The sequence below is a fragment of the Caloenas nicobarica genome, chromosome 9 (assembly GCF_036013445.1).
Source record: "Caloenas nicobarica isolate bCalNic1 chromosome 9, bCalNic1.hap1, whole genome shotgun sequence".
In the NCBI taxonomy this organism is placed as follows: Eukaryota; Metazoa; Chordata; class Aves; order Columbiformes; family Columbidae; genus Caloenas; species Caloenas nicobarica.
This window is the reverse complement of record NC_088253.1, coordinates 23,020,103-23,036,960: the sequence shown is the minus strand read 5'-3', so window position 1 is coordinate 23,036,960 and position 16,858 is coordinate 23,020,103. Positions and strand designations below refer to the sequence as shown.

General features: G+C 52.8%; 3 protein-coding genes across 3 annotated transcripts in view; 2 read left to right on the top strand and 1 right to left on the bottom strand.

Annotated features, from left to right (window-relative positions):
* The first annotated feature begins 2,660 nt into the window (after positions 1-2,660).
* On the top strand, positions 2,661-6,436 carry PABPN1L (PABPN1 like, cytoplasmic). Its single transcript, XM_065641173.1, has 8 exons — positions 2,661-2,680; positions 3,223-3,397; positions 3,910-4,018; positions 4,497-4,549; positions 5,032-5,138; positions 5,254-5,341; positions 5,458-5,603; positions 6,397-6,436. Exons 1-8 carry the CDS (start codon positions 2,661-2,663, stop codon positions 6,434-6,436), a joined length of 738 nt encoding a protein of 245 aa, XP_065497245.1.
* A 3,321-nt stretch (positions 6,437-9,757) lies between these two features.
* Positions 9,758-13,552, bottom strand: TRAPPC2L (trafficking protein particle complex subunit 2L). The gene is made up of 5 exons (XM_065641088.1): positions 13,496-13,552; positions 11,818-11,990; positions 10,866-10,953; positions 10,668-10,747; positions 9,758-9,937 (listed from the first exon to the last, which is right to left on the bottom strand). Exons 1-5 carry the CDS (start codon positions 13,526-13,528, stop codon positions 9,892-9,894), a joined length of 420 nt encoding a protein of 139 aa, XP_065497160.1. The 5' UTR covers positions 13,529-13,552; the 3' UTR covers positions 9,758-9,891.
* Positions 13,553-13,615: 63 nt separating this feature from the next.
* GALNS (galactosamine (N-acetyl)-6-sulfatase) overlaps positions 13,616-16,858 on the top strand; it is a 47,233-nt gene continuing 43,990 nt past the window's right edge. The window contains exon 1 of the mRNA XM_065640997.1: positions 13,616-13,716. Coding sequence (XP_065497069.1) covers positions 13,618-13,716 — 99 coding nt within the window. The 5' untranslated portion in view covers positions 13,616-13,617. The remainder of the gene's footprint in view (positions 13,717-16,858) is intronic.

Genomic DNA, 16,858 nt, shown 5'->3' with positions numbered 1-16,858 from the left:
AATGTAAATAGTCTTTGCAGAGGTCCAAAAAAATAATAATAATGATGATCGTGATAATAATAAGAGACATTTGCCAAATAAAAGATGCTGAGAACCCGCTGGAGGCTGTGGCGTGGGGGAGCGAGGCTGCCGGAGGCGAACAGAAGTTGTTGTGCTCGATAGGAGCTGTAGTTTTTCCGCATTTGCAAAAACCATCCTGTGTGTTTTCTGTAGGGGAGGAAGAAGATGGAAGGGCTGGGGACTGGGTTGTTCTGTGCGGGGGAATGTTCTGTGCACCCCGAGACCTCAGTGCATCCCCCTGGGGGGTTTCTGTGCACCCTGAGACCTCAGTGCATCCCCCCAGGGGATTCCATGCACCCTAAGACCTCGGTGCATCCCCCTGGTGGGTTTCTGTGCACCCTAAGACCTCGGTGCATCCCCCCGGTGGGTTTCTGTGCACCCCAAGACCTTGATGCATCCCCCCGGTGGGTTTCTCTGCACCCTGAGACCTCAGTGCATCCCCCCGCGGGGATTCTGTGTACCCCAAGAATGGGAGATTTGCCAGGTGCCCCTTGAGTGACTGTTCACTTTATTTATGGTGTGACATACGTAATATCGTCTATTTTTCTTACGTTTCCTGAGAAGAGGTAATATATAAGAGTATTGCAGATGCACCTGCTGCGGGGCTGCCTGCTCTGCGGGTGACTGGCCCATCCCTGCCCCTGCCGCTGTGGGTGTCCCCACGTGTCCCCACATGCCCCTGGCCCTGCTCCGCACCAGGGCTCTGCCTCTACCTCCACCTCACCAGGAAACCATGGACGAGAGCATTTCTGTGGAGTCTGCTCTCATTTCCACTCCCTTCAGTTTTGGGTTTTTTTCATTTTTTAAATTTTTAAAATTTTTTTAAAAGAATAATAAAACTACTCTAAAGAACTTTGCATTGAAACCAAAAGCCAAGGGAGGGAGGGGACGGGCGGTGCAGTGCTAGCGGATGTCCAAACCAGAACGACAGCTTTAAAGTGTAATATTTCCCAAAAAATTAGTGACGCAGGGAGGACGGCAGCGGCGACGCGGCCGTGGGGCTGGCGCGACGCAGGCGTGGAGGTGGCTGTGGTGGCCAGGAAGGTGCTGGCCGGAGCGATGGGGGATTATTTGGGGTGTTATTTGGAAATGGTGTCGGTGTGTGCGGGGGGCCGGGGTGACAGCCCACCCAAGGTCCCGGTCCCTGCGGGGAGGCAGAGCCCCGGGTGCTGGGTGCAGCACCAGGCTGGAGGAGGTGACAGGAGGGACGTGGCACTGGGACCCCATCCCCAGCGGGTGAGGGTCTCTCCAGCTCCTTCCTCTCATTCCCAACCTGAAATCCCAGCTTAAACCAAAGTGCCGCGTCCCGGCGAGGCTGGGCAGCCCGGAGCGGGGCTCCCACCCCTGTCTGGGCTTTGCTCCATCACTGCTGGAGCCCTCACAGCCCCCCTCCTTGCCCTCCTCCTCCAGCGCCTGCCGGGCTCCCCCCTTCTCCTTGGGTTGGCCCCCTGGATCCTGGTAGGTTTGAGGTTAGGGAGAAGATGTCACCTTGTTCCCAGGTCCCAGGCACTGTGCTGGGGTGTCCCCACCATGGCGACAGCCCCGGGGCTCCTCTGGTGCCACCACACGTCACAGCCCCGGGAGGGAGGTGTCGTGCTGCTGTCCCCCCTCGCTCACAGCACCGGTCCCTGGTCACCCTCCCCATGTGGGGCTGAGCCCTGCCCACATTACCCTGCCAGACCTGGGGACAGGGACACCAGGGCATGGGGGTCCCTGGGGGGCTGGAAACCAGAGCCCCCTCCAGGGCTGGGGGGGCACGGCAGCAGCCTGTCCTGCCCTGCCGGGTGGGTTTTGGGGGTCAGCCCAGAGAGATGACGTGGTAGGACTTTCCTTCGGCATGCTGTCCCCCCCCCTTGCTGTTTCCCGCTTTCTCTAAGTGTACTGTATGTTTGACATGTGAAAGATGTAAACTTTATGATTCAGGTTATGTCTGTTCTTAACTCTGTATCTGTGTAATAAAGACAATTTAATATCAACTGGAGGCTCCGTAGCCTGGGCTTGTGATGGGTGCCCTCTCCCCCCTCTCCCGGCAGCGCCCCACACCCCGTGCCCCCAGCCCTGAGGGGTTCGTTATAGCCCTGGGGTCGTTCGCTGCCCCCTGTCCAGCTCTGAGGAGGGGTGTCTGCGGTGACGGACATTCAAGGTTGTCCCCAGGGAACCCAGAGGAATCTCCTCTCCCAGCTGCAAATGCTGCAACCCCTTGGGATGCCCTGATGCTGCCCCTGTGCTGGGGGCAGCTGCTGGGAGCTGGCTGCGGTCCCCAGCGCCACCAGCGGGGCTGGTGGACAAGGAGGGTCGGGAGGGAGTCCTCAAACCCGGGGGAGCCATGTCCCCGCCTGGCCACGCATAATGTCGTCCCCACCGCACACGCGTGTCCGCCGCCGCCCCCGGGGATCGAACCGGCAGCCCCGGTGTCACAGCCGGGCACGGCCGCCTCACGCGCCCTGCCGGCACGGGGCGGGGCCTGGCGGGGTGCCCTGCCCTGATTGGCCGCTGATGTATGAAAGTGGCGCGCCGGCGCGAGGGGCGCACGTGGTGGCGGGAGATCCGCACGTGGCGCCGCTCGGCTGGTCCCACCGACTCCGCGGAGGCCGCGCAGCATGTTCGGGGGCCGGGCGAGGTGAGTCCAGGCCGGTGGGGGGACCGGGCTGAGGCTCTCTGGGCTGGAGCAGGGTCAGCTTCTTACCCAGGGCTGGGAGAGTTTGCACCTCTGTGGACTCCAACCCACATACCGGGGCTGGAAGGGTGCGGGTTTGCCTTTGCGTGGGGGAAGCAGGACCCCCTGCTGCTCCCTCTAGGCAGCCTGGGAGCTCTGCTGGTGGGACAGGGCCTGCTGACTCTTCTCCTTCCCTGTCAGCAGGCTGTGGTGCTTTCACCTGTGGGTTTTTTTCACTCAAGTGAAGCTGCTTTCAGGTCCCCTCTGCAGCTGCCTAAGTTGGAAAGTGGCTCAGTATGAACTGGAGGCCTCTCAGTAGCCCTTACTCCTGCAGTTCTGGGGTCTTGCTGCAAGCTTGCCTGCAGCACTGAGAGCAAACAGCTTTGGTGCCTGTTTGTCCTTCTGCTGGAAGCACCCTTAAAGCCTCTGCCTGATGTTCTGCTTTAGGGTCTATGTTAAATTTCTGTTTGTTTGTTAAACGGCTTTTTGCCCCTCTTCCTGCCCAGTCCCCTCTTCCTGGATACTTCAGGGATCTGGTGGAAGGACCCACCGTCCCTGGCAGCAGTGGAGGCGCCTTGGGATGTGACAGAGCTGGCAGCTCTGTGGAAGGCTGCAGATGATGACTCAGACCTGAGCCACCTGGAGGGAGACAGCAAGAAGGAGCTGGATGTGCAGGACCTGGTGAGTGCCTGGCCAAGGGTGGAATCAATTTTGCTTGTTTCTCTCAGGAAGTGGGAAACTTTCTGCACATCTCTTCAAGTGCTTCCAAAAATTAAGAATAATCTTGGGCCCCTGATGTTAAAATCCCTGAGCTGAGAAGCTGGAAATTGAATTGTCACTCTTGCTGCTCGGCTTTCACTGCTGAGATGTCTGCCTGGCTGTGCGAGAGTCAGTTGGTCCTGGTTATCACCAGCTTAAATCTCTGGTTCCTTCTGGCAGCTCTGGTGCTGCTGGGGCCTCTCTGCTTCAGCACATGCTGCTTTGCAGGCAATCACGGGAAAGGAAATGTTTCCTTATTCTTTCTCCCCAGTGGAACTTGGAGCTGAACTCCCTTTTCATGGGACAGGCTGTTGTCCCCAGCAGCCAGGCCACTATTGTCCCCAGTGCTGCAACATCCCAGGCCAGGGTGGGGAGCAGTGTCTGGGTGTCCCTGCTCCGTGTGCTGCTCAGGCAAGTCTTGGTGTGGGTTTCAGGAGCTGGAGGCCATCAAAGCCAGAGTGCGGGAGATGGAGAAAGAGGATGAGAGGCTGAAGAAGTTGCAGCTGGAAGCTGAGAGCCGCTTCATCCTGAGCTCGGAGGCAGGTGCGGGCTGTCCCCTTGGGGTCACAGGGTGGCAACTGGAACCAGAGCAGGTGGCTCTGCCTCTCCTGGCAACCTGGGACCCACACAAGGTGGCAGAGGGACAGGGTCCCAGGAATGGCATGGTTCTAATGCAGGTTCTGTCCCCTCTTACCTCCTACTTGTGCACGCCAAGATGCAGTAAATTAATTTAATTAAATTTAATTCAATTAAGTAACTGAGTTTAGCACCAACAGCCCCAGTAGAGCGGTCACCCACTGTGGGTTTGTGTGGCGTGGTTTTTTTGGTGAAGACGGAGCAACGGGATGGAGGAGGCAGCAGCAGGGAGGGTTGGACCTACCCAGATGTGACCAGGGACCTGGGGAGCTTTGCAGTGTGTCAGCTCGGTGGTGGCCGTGCTGGGAGGGGACGTGCACAGATAGACGTCCCTCTGCCAGGGAGCTCCCACGACCCCATCCAGCACAGCCCCTTGTCTCTGCAGGTCTCTTCCCAAAGACAACCGAGGTTGACCAGCGATCCATCTATGTGGGCAACGTAAGTGGGAGGCCCTGGAGCAGAGTCCCCCTCACTGTTCTGTGCACAACTGAACGTACGTTCGAGAGCCCTGTCACGGGGGCCCATCCACCCCCCACCAGAGGCTGGCTGGTCCCATCCCAAATGCTTTTCCTCTGCCCAGCCCAGACTGGGAATGTGGCTCAGCACCTGCCCGTGATCCTCAGCGGCTTGCAGAAAATCTGTTGCAAGTGTCAGCTCCCCAAAATACCCCACTGGCTGCTGTGCATGGTGCCACATTGCTTGTTCCCTCAAGGGGGGAGAGTTGTCTCTTGGATTTGGGTTTCCAGGCTGGAACATTCAGCTGGAAAAGTGTCCTGAACCTCAGGAGATGATGAGGCTGTGGTGACAAGATGTGACTGGGGTTGGCCAGGCCCTTTGCCTCCCTTGGTGGTTCGTGGATGCAGATGGATGAGCTGGGGGTCTCACTGGTGACACTGGGGAGCCTGGGACTGTCATTGCAGGTGGACTATGGGAGCACGGCGGAGGAGCTGGAGTCCCACTTCCACAGCTGCGGGCAGGTCAACCGAGTGACCATCCTCTGCGACAAGTTCTCAGGGCATCCCAAAGGGTCGGTCCTGCGCACAGGGGCTGGGGTTGGGGCGTTGGGGGCACTGCCCCATGCTCCCCGGCCTTTGGGAGCAGCGGGGTGTCCCTGGGACTCTGCTCACCCGGTCCCCTTGCAGGTACGCCTACATCGAGTTTGAGGAGAAGAGCTCCGTGAAGGCTGCGGTGGAGCTGGATGAGAGTGTGTTCAGAGGCCGTGTCATTAAGGTAATTGCTGGATGAGGCCCTGGGGTGGTACATCCCTCCATCCCTGCATCTGACGTGGGGCTGTGCCAAACCCTGGTGCCGGCAGCACTGGCTGAGCCCCCCCTGCCACCTTCCAGGTCCTGCCCAAGAGGACCAACATGCCGGGCATCAGCAGCACTGACCGCGGGGGCTACCGGGGCTGCTTCCAAGCCCGGGGAGGGCTGTCCCAGCATGGAGGCTACTACAGAGGGCAGCAGCCGAGGGTGCGAGGGAGGATGTACAGGTGAGCAGCTGGCAGGGGGTTTCCTTGCATATTTGGGTCAAGATCTTGGTGGAGTGGGGTGTCCCCAGGATGGGGATAACTGTCCCTCGCCCGGGCTGTGCTCAGTGTTTCGGCTTTGCACCTCCCACCCTGGCACAGACAGAGAAACCCAGATGGAGAAAGAGCATCCTATTGGAGACCTGTGCTAGAAGTGTCTCCTGCCCATCATGCCCTGTCAGCATCACCTCCATGTCCCTGGGGTTGGCAGGAGCCTGGTGGCTGGTCCGGCTGGGACACGGGCATCTCGGGGGGACTGTGGGCAGCAGAGATAGGGAAGGACAGATGGGAGCAGCCAGCGGTGGCCTGGCAGAGCCATCCCCGCTGCTGTCCTGCGTCCCTTGTGTCCCCAGCACAGGACTGGAGCTGTTCTCCAGCTAGTCTCACTGCAGATTAGCTTCAACCGTATCCCAGCCCCTTTGGTACTGTGTGGGGAAGCAGAGAGGAGCTTTGGGGGTGGCAGAAACACCTGGAAACTCACCACTGTGCCCCCCATCCCTGCAAGGGTTTGGGGGGTGGTGGGTGGGCATCCTTCACCCAGCCTGGCTGGTCCCAGAGCTGGGCCTGTCCTTTGGGGGTGCCCTGTCCTTTGGGGGTGCCCTGTCCTTTGGGGGTGCCCTGTCCTTTGGGGGTATGCTGGGCTCAGTTGGGGTTAGCTGGAACAGGAGGGTGAGTCCCAGCTCCTGGGGTGGAGGGCATGTAGCTCTGCTTTTTGGCATCTCAGCTGAGCAATGCCCCTGATTTTGTTCATTTTCAGGGGTCGGGCAAGGCTGCTGCCGTGGTATTTTCCGTACTAGAAAGGACTTGGACTGCTCTGGTGATGCTGATGAGACTGAAATAAGGAGATGGGATTGGAGTGATTTGAAAATATGCCTACCCAAGCCAAAAAAGATTAATTTTAACATGCCGCCTGCCTGGCCGTGAGGATTAGTGGCGTGACAGCCGCGTGCCGGGCTGAGGGAGGGAGGACGGGACCCACTCGCACATCACCAGGTTGCTGCTGGCAGCACAGGAGGGACTCCCCTCAGCTTTGCTCAGGGGGTTGCACTTTCATCCAGAACAGTCTCATTCCAGAGAACACACTGTCCTGGGAAGGGAAGAGCTTTCCCACACCATCCTCATCCCACAGGAAAGGGCTGTACTGGAGGGTTTGCTTTGGCTTCTCGCTGTCCATGTGCCCTCCACCCCTGGTGAAGCACCCTCAGCTTTGCCAGATGTTTCTACAAGAGCTGGATCCTGCTTTCTCCTGCCCACAAGAAGATGCTAAAGACCTTTCCAAAGACGTTTTTATCTTCTCCAAATCAGTCTTGGGTTGCAGCTCTAGACCTGACTGCTGAGGGGCTTTTCCTTTATCAGCCTTGTGGGTTTCCAACCTTACCCTTGGGAAGATGGATGGAGCCTGACGATGTGGTTTGGCTTTAGTTTTAAGCTCGCTGCTGCTGTTGTGCATCGAACAACTAGGGGAGGGAAGCAGTATCCCTTGCTGTTTCTCTGGAAGCCTCTCTATCTCTGTGGTGCTTAAACAAGACGTGGGTGTCACAAAACCCTTCCCCCTTTTTATTTCAGAACTCAGCAACCCCCTCCTGCCTCCTCCTGCTTTTATTCCAAAGCTACAGGGATCAGAGTCCTGCTTAATTTTACTTCTAGCAATATTACAAAATCATCTCCACTGTTGCAAATTGGGTCTGATCTCCCCCTTTCCTCCCGGCACCGTTCCCGCTCCAGAGCCCCAGTGGGGATGGTGTGAGCCCGGCTGAATCCGAGCGCAGGCACCAGAGCTGGGTACCAGGAACAAGCGCTGCCTGGAATTTCCCCCTCTGCTGATTCCCGAGCTCTGAAACTGCTCATCTTTAGAGGCAAAACTTTGTGCTAGCAGAGGTGGGCTGCGAACACCAGCAGACTGTGTTACCCTGTGAAGTTCTGCATTGAAATCAGGTTTATTATGTAATTCTCGCACTAATCCTTCGGGATCCTTGGTTAGGATTCCTTTAACCCAGATGCAACAGATGTGACAGATTCCTAAAGCAGCTTTTCACAGCTCAGAGGGCATTGCCAGGCAAAAAATCCCACTTTTTTTCTTTTTCTCTCCCTTAAGATCTCAAGCTTTTTTTTAAAGCTTGGGGCTTTAACTCTTGATGTTATGTTGATTTTGCACTTTGCTCAGTGTGGACTGTGCTGCTGGAACCAGCCTTGATCTACGCCACCCTTCGGCTTAGGCTATAAAACCGGCTTTTTTTCCTAGGGCTTTTAAACTTTCTATTTAGTAGCTTTATAAATTCTTGAGACTTAATTTTAACAAAAACTACTTTGGGGCGTTTGGACTTCTCTTGTAGAAGAGGAAATACTGAACTCCTTCTCTGTGAGTGAAAAAAGTGAAGATTTTTATATGAAAACATTTTGGAATAGCAGCATACAGCTGTGCCTTGTTTAGATGGTGGGAGAGGCTGCAACACTTTCATCTCCCATTATTTGACAGGTCATTGTTGATTAAATGTATTCTTAAGTTCTGTTTGAGAAAGTATTGTAAATGTCACTTATTTTTAAAATAAATGATCCTGCTGTGTGAACCTCATCTGCAGTGAGCTGATACCTTTGCTGACCTGCCGTTCTCCAGGCTTCTTGTATCCTTTGGAGCTGTGCTGCTATTTTATTTTTTATTGTTATTTTTAGTTATGTTGTATGTATTTAACTGATTAGGTGCTTGAAGAACAGGCTGCTGCCTGTGGGGCAGACTTGGAGTAGAAGTGTGTGGAAAGCACTGAGTAGCTGCTCAGTGCCTGCACCTGCGTTACCTCTGCTGAACTTGCTGCACAGCCTTCTGTAGTGTGAGTGTTCTGCACAAGTGATTAAGAAGCTGGGATGCTTTTCTAGTCTAGTTTGTATTTTTTTCCTATATAAATACCTGCTATTGATTTGGCAGTCCTTAATTAGAACAGCAGGGAGCTGTGGGGGGAGGTGATGCTGATGGAGATGAGTTTGGGATGAGCTGGGGAGCTGTGCAGTCCTGATGTGATCTCTCTGTGTAGATTTATCCCTGCTGTGGTACCTGGGCTAGAAATAACCCTTAATGTGCCTGGCCTGGTGACATGGGGTTCAAAGTGACAACAGCAAATACTCTCAAGTGTGAGTCACCCAAAGATCTTCCCCAGGAAGGCAGGATCAGCACAGGGCTGGTGATGAGGTTCAAGGTGATGCTTAGAGAGCAGCTGTTTGTCTGCCAGTGTTCTCAGTGGCTGGGGTTGGAGAGAAACCTGCAGCCTTTGTCTGACTTGCAGAGTTTTGTCTTTTCAAAAGTATATACAGGTCTGAGGGCTCCCAGGTAAGAAAAAGGAGCCCAAGTAGGTTTGAATGGAGCATTGGGGGGGTTCAGCCTGGAGAACAGGAGCTGAGGGGAGACCTTCTGATCTCTGAACTGCCTGAAAGGAGCTTGGAGCCAGGGGGGGTCGGGCTTTGCTCCCAAGGAACAAGTGACAGGACCAGAGGAAACGGCCTCAAGTTGTGCCGGGGGGGTTGAGGTTGGATCTTGGGAACAATTTCTTCCCCAAAGGGCTGTGGGGCATTGGAACAGGCTGCCCAGGGCAGTGCTGGAGTCGCCATCCCTGGAGGGGTTGAACAGATGCGGAGATGAGGTTCTTAGTGATGTTGCTTTAGTGGTGGCCTTGGCAGTGTTAACAGTTGGACTTGATGATCTTAAAGGTCTTTTCCAAACAAAACAATTCTCTGATTCTGTTCCTGTCAGAATGAACAGTCCCGAGCAGCAGTGAAGGGGCTGGCAAAGAGCAGGAGGACCTCCAGCTGCTGTTGTGCTGCTCCTGCTGCAGAGGAACTGCTCTGAAGCACCAGGACTTGTGAGGAACAGGGTCACTGTCTGTCCCCCTTGGCTGACTGCAATCGAGGTTGACCCTGCTAATACTCTCTCAGCTGCCTTGTGCAGCTCTGCTTGCTCTCATCACAAGCACAGCAGGAACTGCTGTTTTTACACAAAACCCAAAGGCACAGCTGTACATGTTTGTGTTGGGGGCAAACCTCCTGTCTGACACAGCTGACCTTCTCTTGTGTTACCTGAAGGTATAACTGTGCTATACTCAGGTTTGCTAGAGTAGAAATGCAGGCAGACCTTGCAGGTGTCAAGTTTATTTTACATAGAATAAATTTAAAATATTACACAGAAGGAAGACAATATATACATCCCTTTGCAGGCGCACTCCTGTACACGGGGAACGTTCTCAGCGCTTGGATAAGGGGCAGAGCCTCAGCACACCTGCATCATCATGGAGTTCACCATATTATCAAAAGCCCTAGAGAAGGAAACAAACACAGAATATTAAAGGAAGCAGCTAGTTCTGCACAGCAGGGCTCTGGTAACAAAAGCAATTGCTAATGATGCCTTTTACTGGTTAACAAGTTGGCTTTCCCTGAGCTGAATCCATGGGTTTACTCCTTAACTACAGCATGTGCTGTTGAGTAAATAATGACTTTTAATTAAGCTGAAGTAAGGACAGGTCTTCTCCTGGCTGTTGCCCTGCCTCAGCAAAGTGGGAAAGAAGGTGTTCTTGCCTGGGCAATAGAAACTCCCAACATTATTAAAATTCCCTGTGAATTAGAGATGAGAAATGGGGGCACTGGCCCTCACACGTGAAGAATTACATGTGCTGAAGCCCATCTGTCCTCACCCAAGGACAAGCCCTGGACAAGTGCAGTTGTTCACTCTTTAACCTGCTCTACTAAGCCATGTTTATTCTCATATTTACCCACTAAACAGGCAAATTTTTCTTCCCAAGAAATTAATTTTCTTGAGCCAATGTTTCTAATCACCTTTCTGAGGTGGGAGTGAGGGTTCAGTGTAACTTCTCAGGAGACCATTGGAGTTTTCGTTTATGTGGAAATGGCCCAAAACCAACACAGTGGGTCTCCACTGAGGCAGTTAGAGCCTGGTCAACCACAGGGATTAAGCTCTTGGTGCCATTACATCATTGTGCACTGCAAGCTCCAGAAAGATGACAAAGATCAGAATTATGATCAACTTACCTGGAATGGATGCGGTCCCCTGGGTTATAAAAAGGGTTACACATTATGTCTGTGTATGAATTATGCAGCTTTCGAAACATCTGAAAAAGGATTGTAGTTTAATTAATTTTTTTTTTTTTTCTTCTCAGCACTTTATGAATAAGTGGAAGTAGCAAAAGCACTGATGTGGCAAATTGTGCTCCGACTTCCTGCACTTACACTGCGGATCTCATTGTCCCGAAGTGCTGTGTTTGAAGAATCCACCACCATAACAAACTTCACCTTCGAATTGGTCACGTAGCCGTATCTGTGCCGCTGTTAAGGCAAGAGCTTCTGACACACCGGAGCCTGGCAAAGCACCTAAAACAGGGCTGGAATACTCTCAAAGAAACAGGAACCACATCCCTTTTCTATCCACTTTTTGCCATATTGGCTAAATCCAGGTCAAGCTCGCTTCTACACAGGCCAGTAACTCATGCCTTGAATTTCAGAAAATAGCTCCCACTATTTTGAGGGGTTCTCCCTTCTTAAGAACCATTTCAATGAGATGGCCACCTTATTTATTCTTGTTTGGGAGGCCAGAGAGACCTGGAGATCTTCTAATATCAGCCAGTGGGACTGCAGACTTAAAAAATGAACAATCAGAAACCCAAAAGTCAGGTCTTTTTACAGCAGGTAACTTCCATCTGTGGGTTTCAGAGAAAAGGCCAAAGAAAGATCAGAAGATCAACTTTGTGGCTTAAAAACACTGGGACAGCTGTGGTGACAGAATACAAGTTTTAGAGAAATCAGGCCCCATACCTGGGATTTAGGTATTTACAGAGCTGACCCAGAAGACACCTTCATAGTCCTGCTACTTTGGAGTTTAAATTAGAGAGTGTAAGCTTTGTTCTAGTCACAGTCAACAGTTTTAATGAAGCAGAGAATAAAGTATCAAGTTTATGAAATGTGAAGTCTGGCTGCACCAGGTACTCTCTCAGCTCCTGAACTGACCAGGGCACCAAACCTGAACCTCTGCATTACAAACTGGTCAGTGAACATGGGTTTTTTGCAGTATTTTCTGCTGATGTCTTTAATGTGGTGCCAAGCAGGCAGGTTTCCCATGTGGAAACCCTCACAAGAGAGATATTATAACTATACGCTGGCATGGCAAAAGGCATGAGAAAGATACACCTTGTAGTCTTCAGTTGGGTAGAGGAGCCCCAGGTACAGTTCCCTCTGATCTACGAGAGCTTTGCCCATCGCAGAGATCTTTTCGTCCACGACATCGAGGGAGGTGTGCACGGTGTAGTGGAACTTCAGCTCATTCTCGGTCGGAACGCTCCGGATGTAGAGGGGATAGTTCTGCGGAGGAGAACAAATGATGTGAACTAGGACTGGCCATTCGGCTGTGTGACAGCTGATGCCCAGACGGTGCTTTCACGCTAACTGCTGCTGTTAGGTGTGAGCTATTTTAACCATTTTATGTTCATAGCTGTCGCAGCACAGCCCGCTTTACAGCGCTTGTGGAGCAGATCTGTCTCCATAAACCAGTGACAGAAGAATGATTTGCACAGGCACTGCACAAGGCTGAGGTCTCTCCGCTGCGTGACCTGTCCCCTTGCCCCAGCATGGCCTGTCCCCAGCTGCTTTTGAGGACAAACCCCCTCTTCTCCTGGCAGCAGGTCAGCAGGACACCACAGGGCACGCTCGCGCTCCCCCTGCCCTGGCCCCAGCCAAATTCAGCCTCCAGTATCTGCCCTGCTCCCCCAGTATCTGCCCAGGCTCTGCCCCGCTCCCCTCACCCCTGCTGGCCCCCAACCTGAGAGCCAGCCCTGCCACTGAAACAGAGAAACAAACTAAGCAGCAGAGTCAACGACACTGTTAAGCGCATTCTTCATTTTATCAGTGCTGGGGAACACTGGGGATCATCCTCCACAAGCGCTGCAAAGACTGGATGCTCTTGCGTTGCTTATATTCACATAATTATTACACATGCATTACAATTTTTGGAAATTTTGACATGCAATACATCTATACTAAGAAATAATTTCACAGAATCACAGAATGTTAGGGATTGGAAGGGACCTCAAAAGATCGTCTAGTCCAATCCCCCTGCCAGAGCAGGAACACCTAGATGAGGTTACAAAAATTTATGACATTAGTTATAATTGTTTAGTTTCTTACAATACATCTATTAATTATCAGTTAAATATAAACTAAGCACCCTGCTTCTAAACAACATATTACTTTTCTGTCTCACTCTTGTCATGCAGAAGAATCTAAAACTTGAAAAATATCCCCTCGTTTTCATAGAATCATGGAATCATTTCAGCTGGAAGGGACCCTCAGGATCAGAGTCCAACCATAACCCAACTCTAGCACCAAGACATGTCTCTGAGAACCTCATGTCCGTCTGTCCAACCCCTCCAGGGACGGTGACTCCAGCACTGCCCTGGGCAGCCTGTTCCAATGCCCCACAGCCCTTTGGGGAAGAAATTGTTCCCAAAATCCAACCTCAGCCTCCCCTGGCGCAACTTGAGGCCGTTTCCTCTGGTCCTGGCGCTTGTTCCTGGGGAGCAGAGCCCGACCCCCCTGGCTCCAAGCTCCTTTCGGGCAGCTGTAGGCAGCGAGGAGGTCTCCCCTCAGCCTCCTTTCTCCAGGCTGAACCCCCCAGGTGGTTTTGCAGGTGCTCAGAAAGCATTCACCGCGCCAATCGCTTAGCGATGGGTCGCAGCTTCTCTTCGCCGCAGCCCCACCACCTCGGTCCCAGTCCTGCTCCCTTCGCCGCTGCTCAGGCCCAGCCCCATCCCGCCCGGCCGTGTGCAGGCCCTGCCGCCCTCCGCAGCCCCGCTCCGGCCCCCGCCCACCTCCTTGGCGATCACGGCGATGCACACCGCCATCTTGGCCCCGCCTCTACCGGCCCCCAGGCCCCGCCCCTCCCGCGCGGTCACGTGAGGCGGCGCTCACGTGACCCGGGGCGGCGGTTGCCATGGCGAGGGCGGTGCTGGTGCCGCTGTGCCTGTGCTGGGCCCTGGGCGCCGCCGCGGCCTCCGCGCCGCCCAACATCCTCCTGCTCCTCATGGACGATGTGAGTGGGGCCGGGGGACCCCCCTCCACCCGGGGGAGGGGGCACTTGTTACCGGAGCGGGGACAGGGGCCTGTGTCACTGGGAGGAAGTCACTTTGCGGGGGGGGGGGGGGGGTGACACTGAAGTGGGCGTTAGGGTGGAGGGAAGGGACGATGTCACCGGGGACAGGGACCTGTGATCAAGAAGGGGGACGGGTACCAGTGCCCAGAGAGGGGCTGGAGTTCCTGGAAAGGGGTGAGTGTGGCTGAGGGGAATTGTGGCCTTGGCCTCACAAGGTTCTTGTTATGGGGTGTGGGCTGGGGGGCTTGTTATTGGGGTGCGAGTGGGGCCTTTGTGGTGAGATGGGGGGATTGTTATTGGGGTGAGAGTGGTACCCTCATGGCGGGGGGGGGACTTGTCATTGGGGTGAGAGTGGGGCCTTTGTGGTGAGGTTTTGGGGCTTGTCACTGGGGTGAGAGCAGGACCCTCGCGGTGAGGTGGAGTCCCAAGGCTGGCGGGGGGGCTCCCGTGGCTGCCCACCCTCTCCCAGGCCCTGGCGATGGGTGCTGAGCAGGACATGGCTGCAGTGAGTGCCTGTGCCTTGCGGACAGGGCCGCTGGCAAAAACATTGTGCCAATATCTGGGAAATTAGTGTGTGCCCAGCACCTCAGAGGTGCTGCGGGGGTTGCTGCGCTCGCAGGTTGTCATGGAACAGGGGCTGGGTCTAAAGCTGTGCTGATGCTGAGACAGAGGCCTTTAAATAGAGTTTTCATCGTGTTGGCTCCCCCCAAGCCTTATCCTGCAAATAACTGTTTTTCTGGACATCCTCCTAAGTGCACACAAAGCTCCATTTTTGAGCCTGGCAAGATTTGTGTTTTGTGAGCGTGTCTTGAGCGTTTATTTGCTGCTTTGTTCTCCCTGGCGCTCTGTCGCACTGAGTCCTGCGTGGCAGAGCTCTCCCTGATGTGCACAATCCCCCCAAGGTCACAGTGTCCAGGTTCACATGTCATCCCTTCCAGGTGGGGTGGCCTCCCTGTGCTACATCCAGTCCCTTTGTCGGGACAGCATGTGAGCGGGGTCTGTGCCGTGATTCATGGTCAGGGATCTGCAGCACAGTGATTCAGACACAGCTCACGGGTCGACGTGATGATCTGGAAAAGTTTGATTGAAATAAGCAGGAATAGTTTAATAAGTTTGGAAGTGCTTAACTCTGAAAGTAAGTAAGCAACTGTCATGCTCGGTTGCTTTCTTTCTCGAGTCCTTTCCAGATTTTGTGGAAAAAGCGGTGAAGACATGAAAGGAAGACCCAGACCTGGGGTATCCCTGCCTTGTCCCTCCTTCAGGGCAGAGCTGCCCAAGGTGACCTGCGCTAAAGACACTGCAAACCTCTCCTTATTCCTTCTGTGTGGGTGTCCTGCTGAAAACAAATGAGACTTCTCAGATCTAGAAGGTCAAGCCCTTATGTGCAAGTGTTTTGGAATCGGTGCTTACACACCTACATTCCTTACCTAGAAGTCTAATCATCTGATCTACCAGCCCCTTCATAATGACTGAGCAATTATCTCTGCAGTCCTTGGCAAAGGATTCTTTTCACCGGCTGCTAAATGTTGAAAAACAGGGTGTCCGGGTGGTTTTCAAACCTTGATAGAATCATTCTGCAGTTAAGCCTTGGTTTTGTAGCCTACAAAAATAATTGTGGCAATATCTTCTAATACTAGCCATAGATGTACTGGTAGTAGCGCTGAATAAGGTGCAGCTGCAGTGTAGGAAAAGACACTCCAATACATTTCAGGAAATGCTTTTAGAAACGCAGACTTGCCTCCTGAAAAATGGAACAAGAAGAAAATTATTTCTGCTAATTTTTGCTCTCTGAACTGTGGAGCAGGGGAGTGCAATAAATCATTAAGAGCAGAAATAGTCACTTTTTTTTTTTCCCAACTAGAAGTCTTAGCCGCGTGGGTAAGGAAATACATTCATTTCCAACACACTCAAGGTGCTGCCGTCTTCCTGTATTGTGTGTCTTCTGATAATTCCGTGTCACCTTTCAGTGTTGGTAGTAGAAATGTGTTGTGTGCCGTTTTAAGCTGCTCCAAAAGCTGATGAGGGTGGGTCTGTGACTCGAAGGGTGGGTGAGCTCTGATCGCCTGTTTGGCTCCTTTCTGCCAATCCAGTGTGACTGTTTTCGTGGTATTTCTACACTCCTGTGCAAGATAATGACCTCGCGAGCCTGGTTCTTCTGGCCACTTGAGCCTCCGGTGGTTCATCTCAATTTTCCAGTCAGGAATTTTTCCCCCCAAGCTGCCATTTGTAATTTTTAAGATGAAAGCTCCTTGAGACAGTGATTGTCCCACTCTAGAAATGTTGGTACAGCACAAGACATGATGAGGTGCAGATCCTGACTGGAGCTTCTGTGAACTATTTATTTATTTAATATGCTGTTCATTAAAAATACATTTCCGTGGTCTTTTTTTCCCTTTGATCCTTCAGTAACTTCTGTGACTCTGTCACTGTATGTGACTCAGAGCAACATGATATTCTTTTTTTTCTTTCTCCCTTGATGATAAAGATACCAAAGAATTGAGAACTCGGCGGTGATCCTGTTGAATCCATTTTAATTCCACATCCCGGTGTTAGGTGGTACCATTTAATTGCTCCTCACTCAAAGCTCAACAGCCGGCTCTGCAGCTTTTTTTTTTTCTTTTCCAAACCGCACCACTGCAGTGTAAATGTTACACTCTCAAATGGGACCAGGCAGATGGTTTTCTAAACATCTCGGTACATGACGCCCTCCGTATCAGTTGCTCACCTGATACACATCCGTATTACAGAAAGCTATTGCCTTTTTTAAAGCATAGTATAATCTTTAGCAACCTTGGTGCCTAATCGCTCATTAAGTTGTTCCCTTCTGTTTTAAGTCACTTAATTTTGTTTGGATTATTACCAGTAATAGTTTTCAGCAATGAACACAGACAATGTGACTGTAATTTTACGGTTCCCCTGGTGCGTGACCCCTCTGAATCAGGATGAAGACGCAGGGTGAAGCCACTGCCTTGCAAATAAGCAGAGTGAGATATGATGCCGCTGGCAGGTTTCTTTCCAGAGTTTGCTTTTAAAATAGATGCTTATTCTCTTTTCTGCAGCACCGGTTTTGAGTTTAGACATT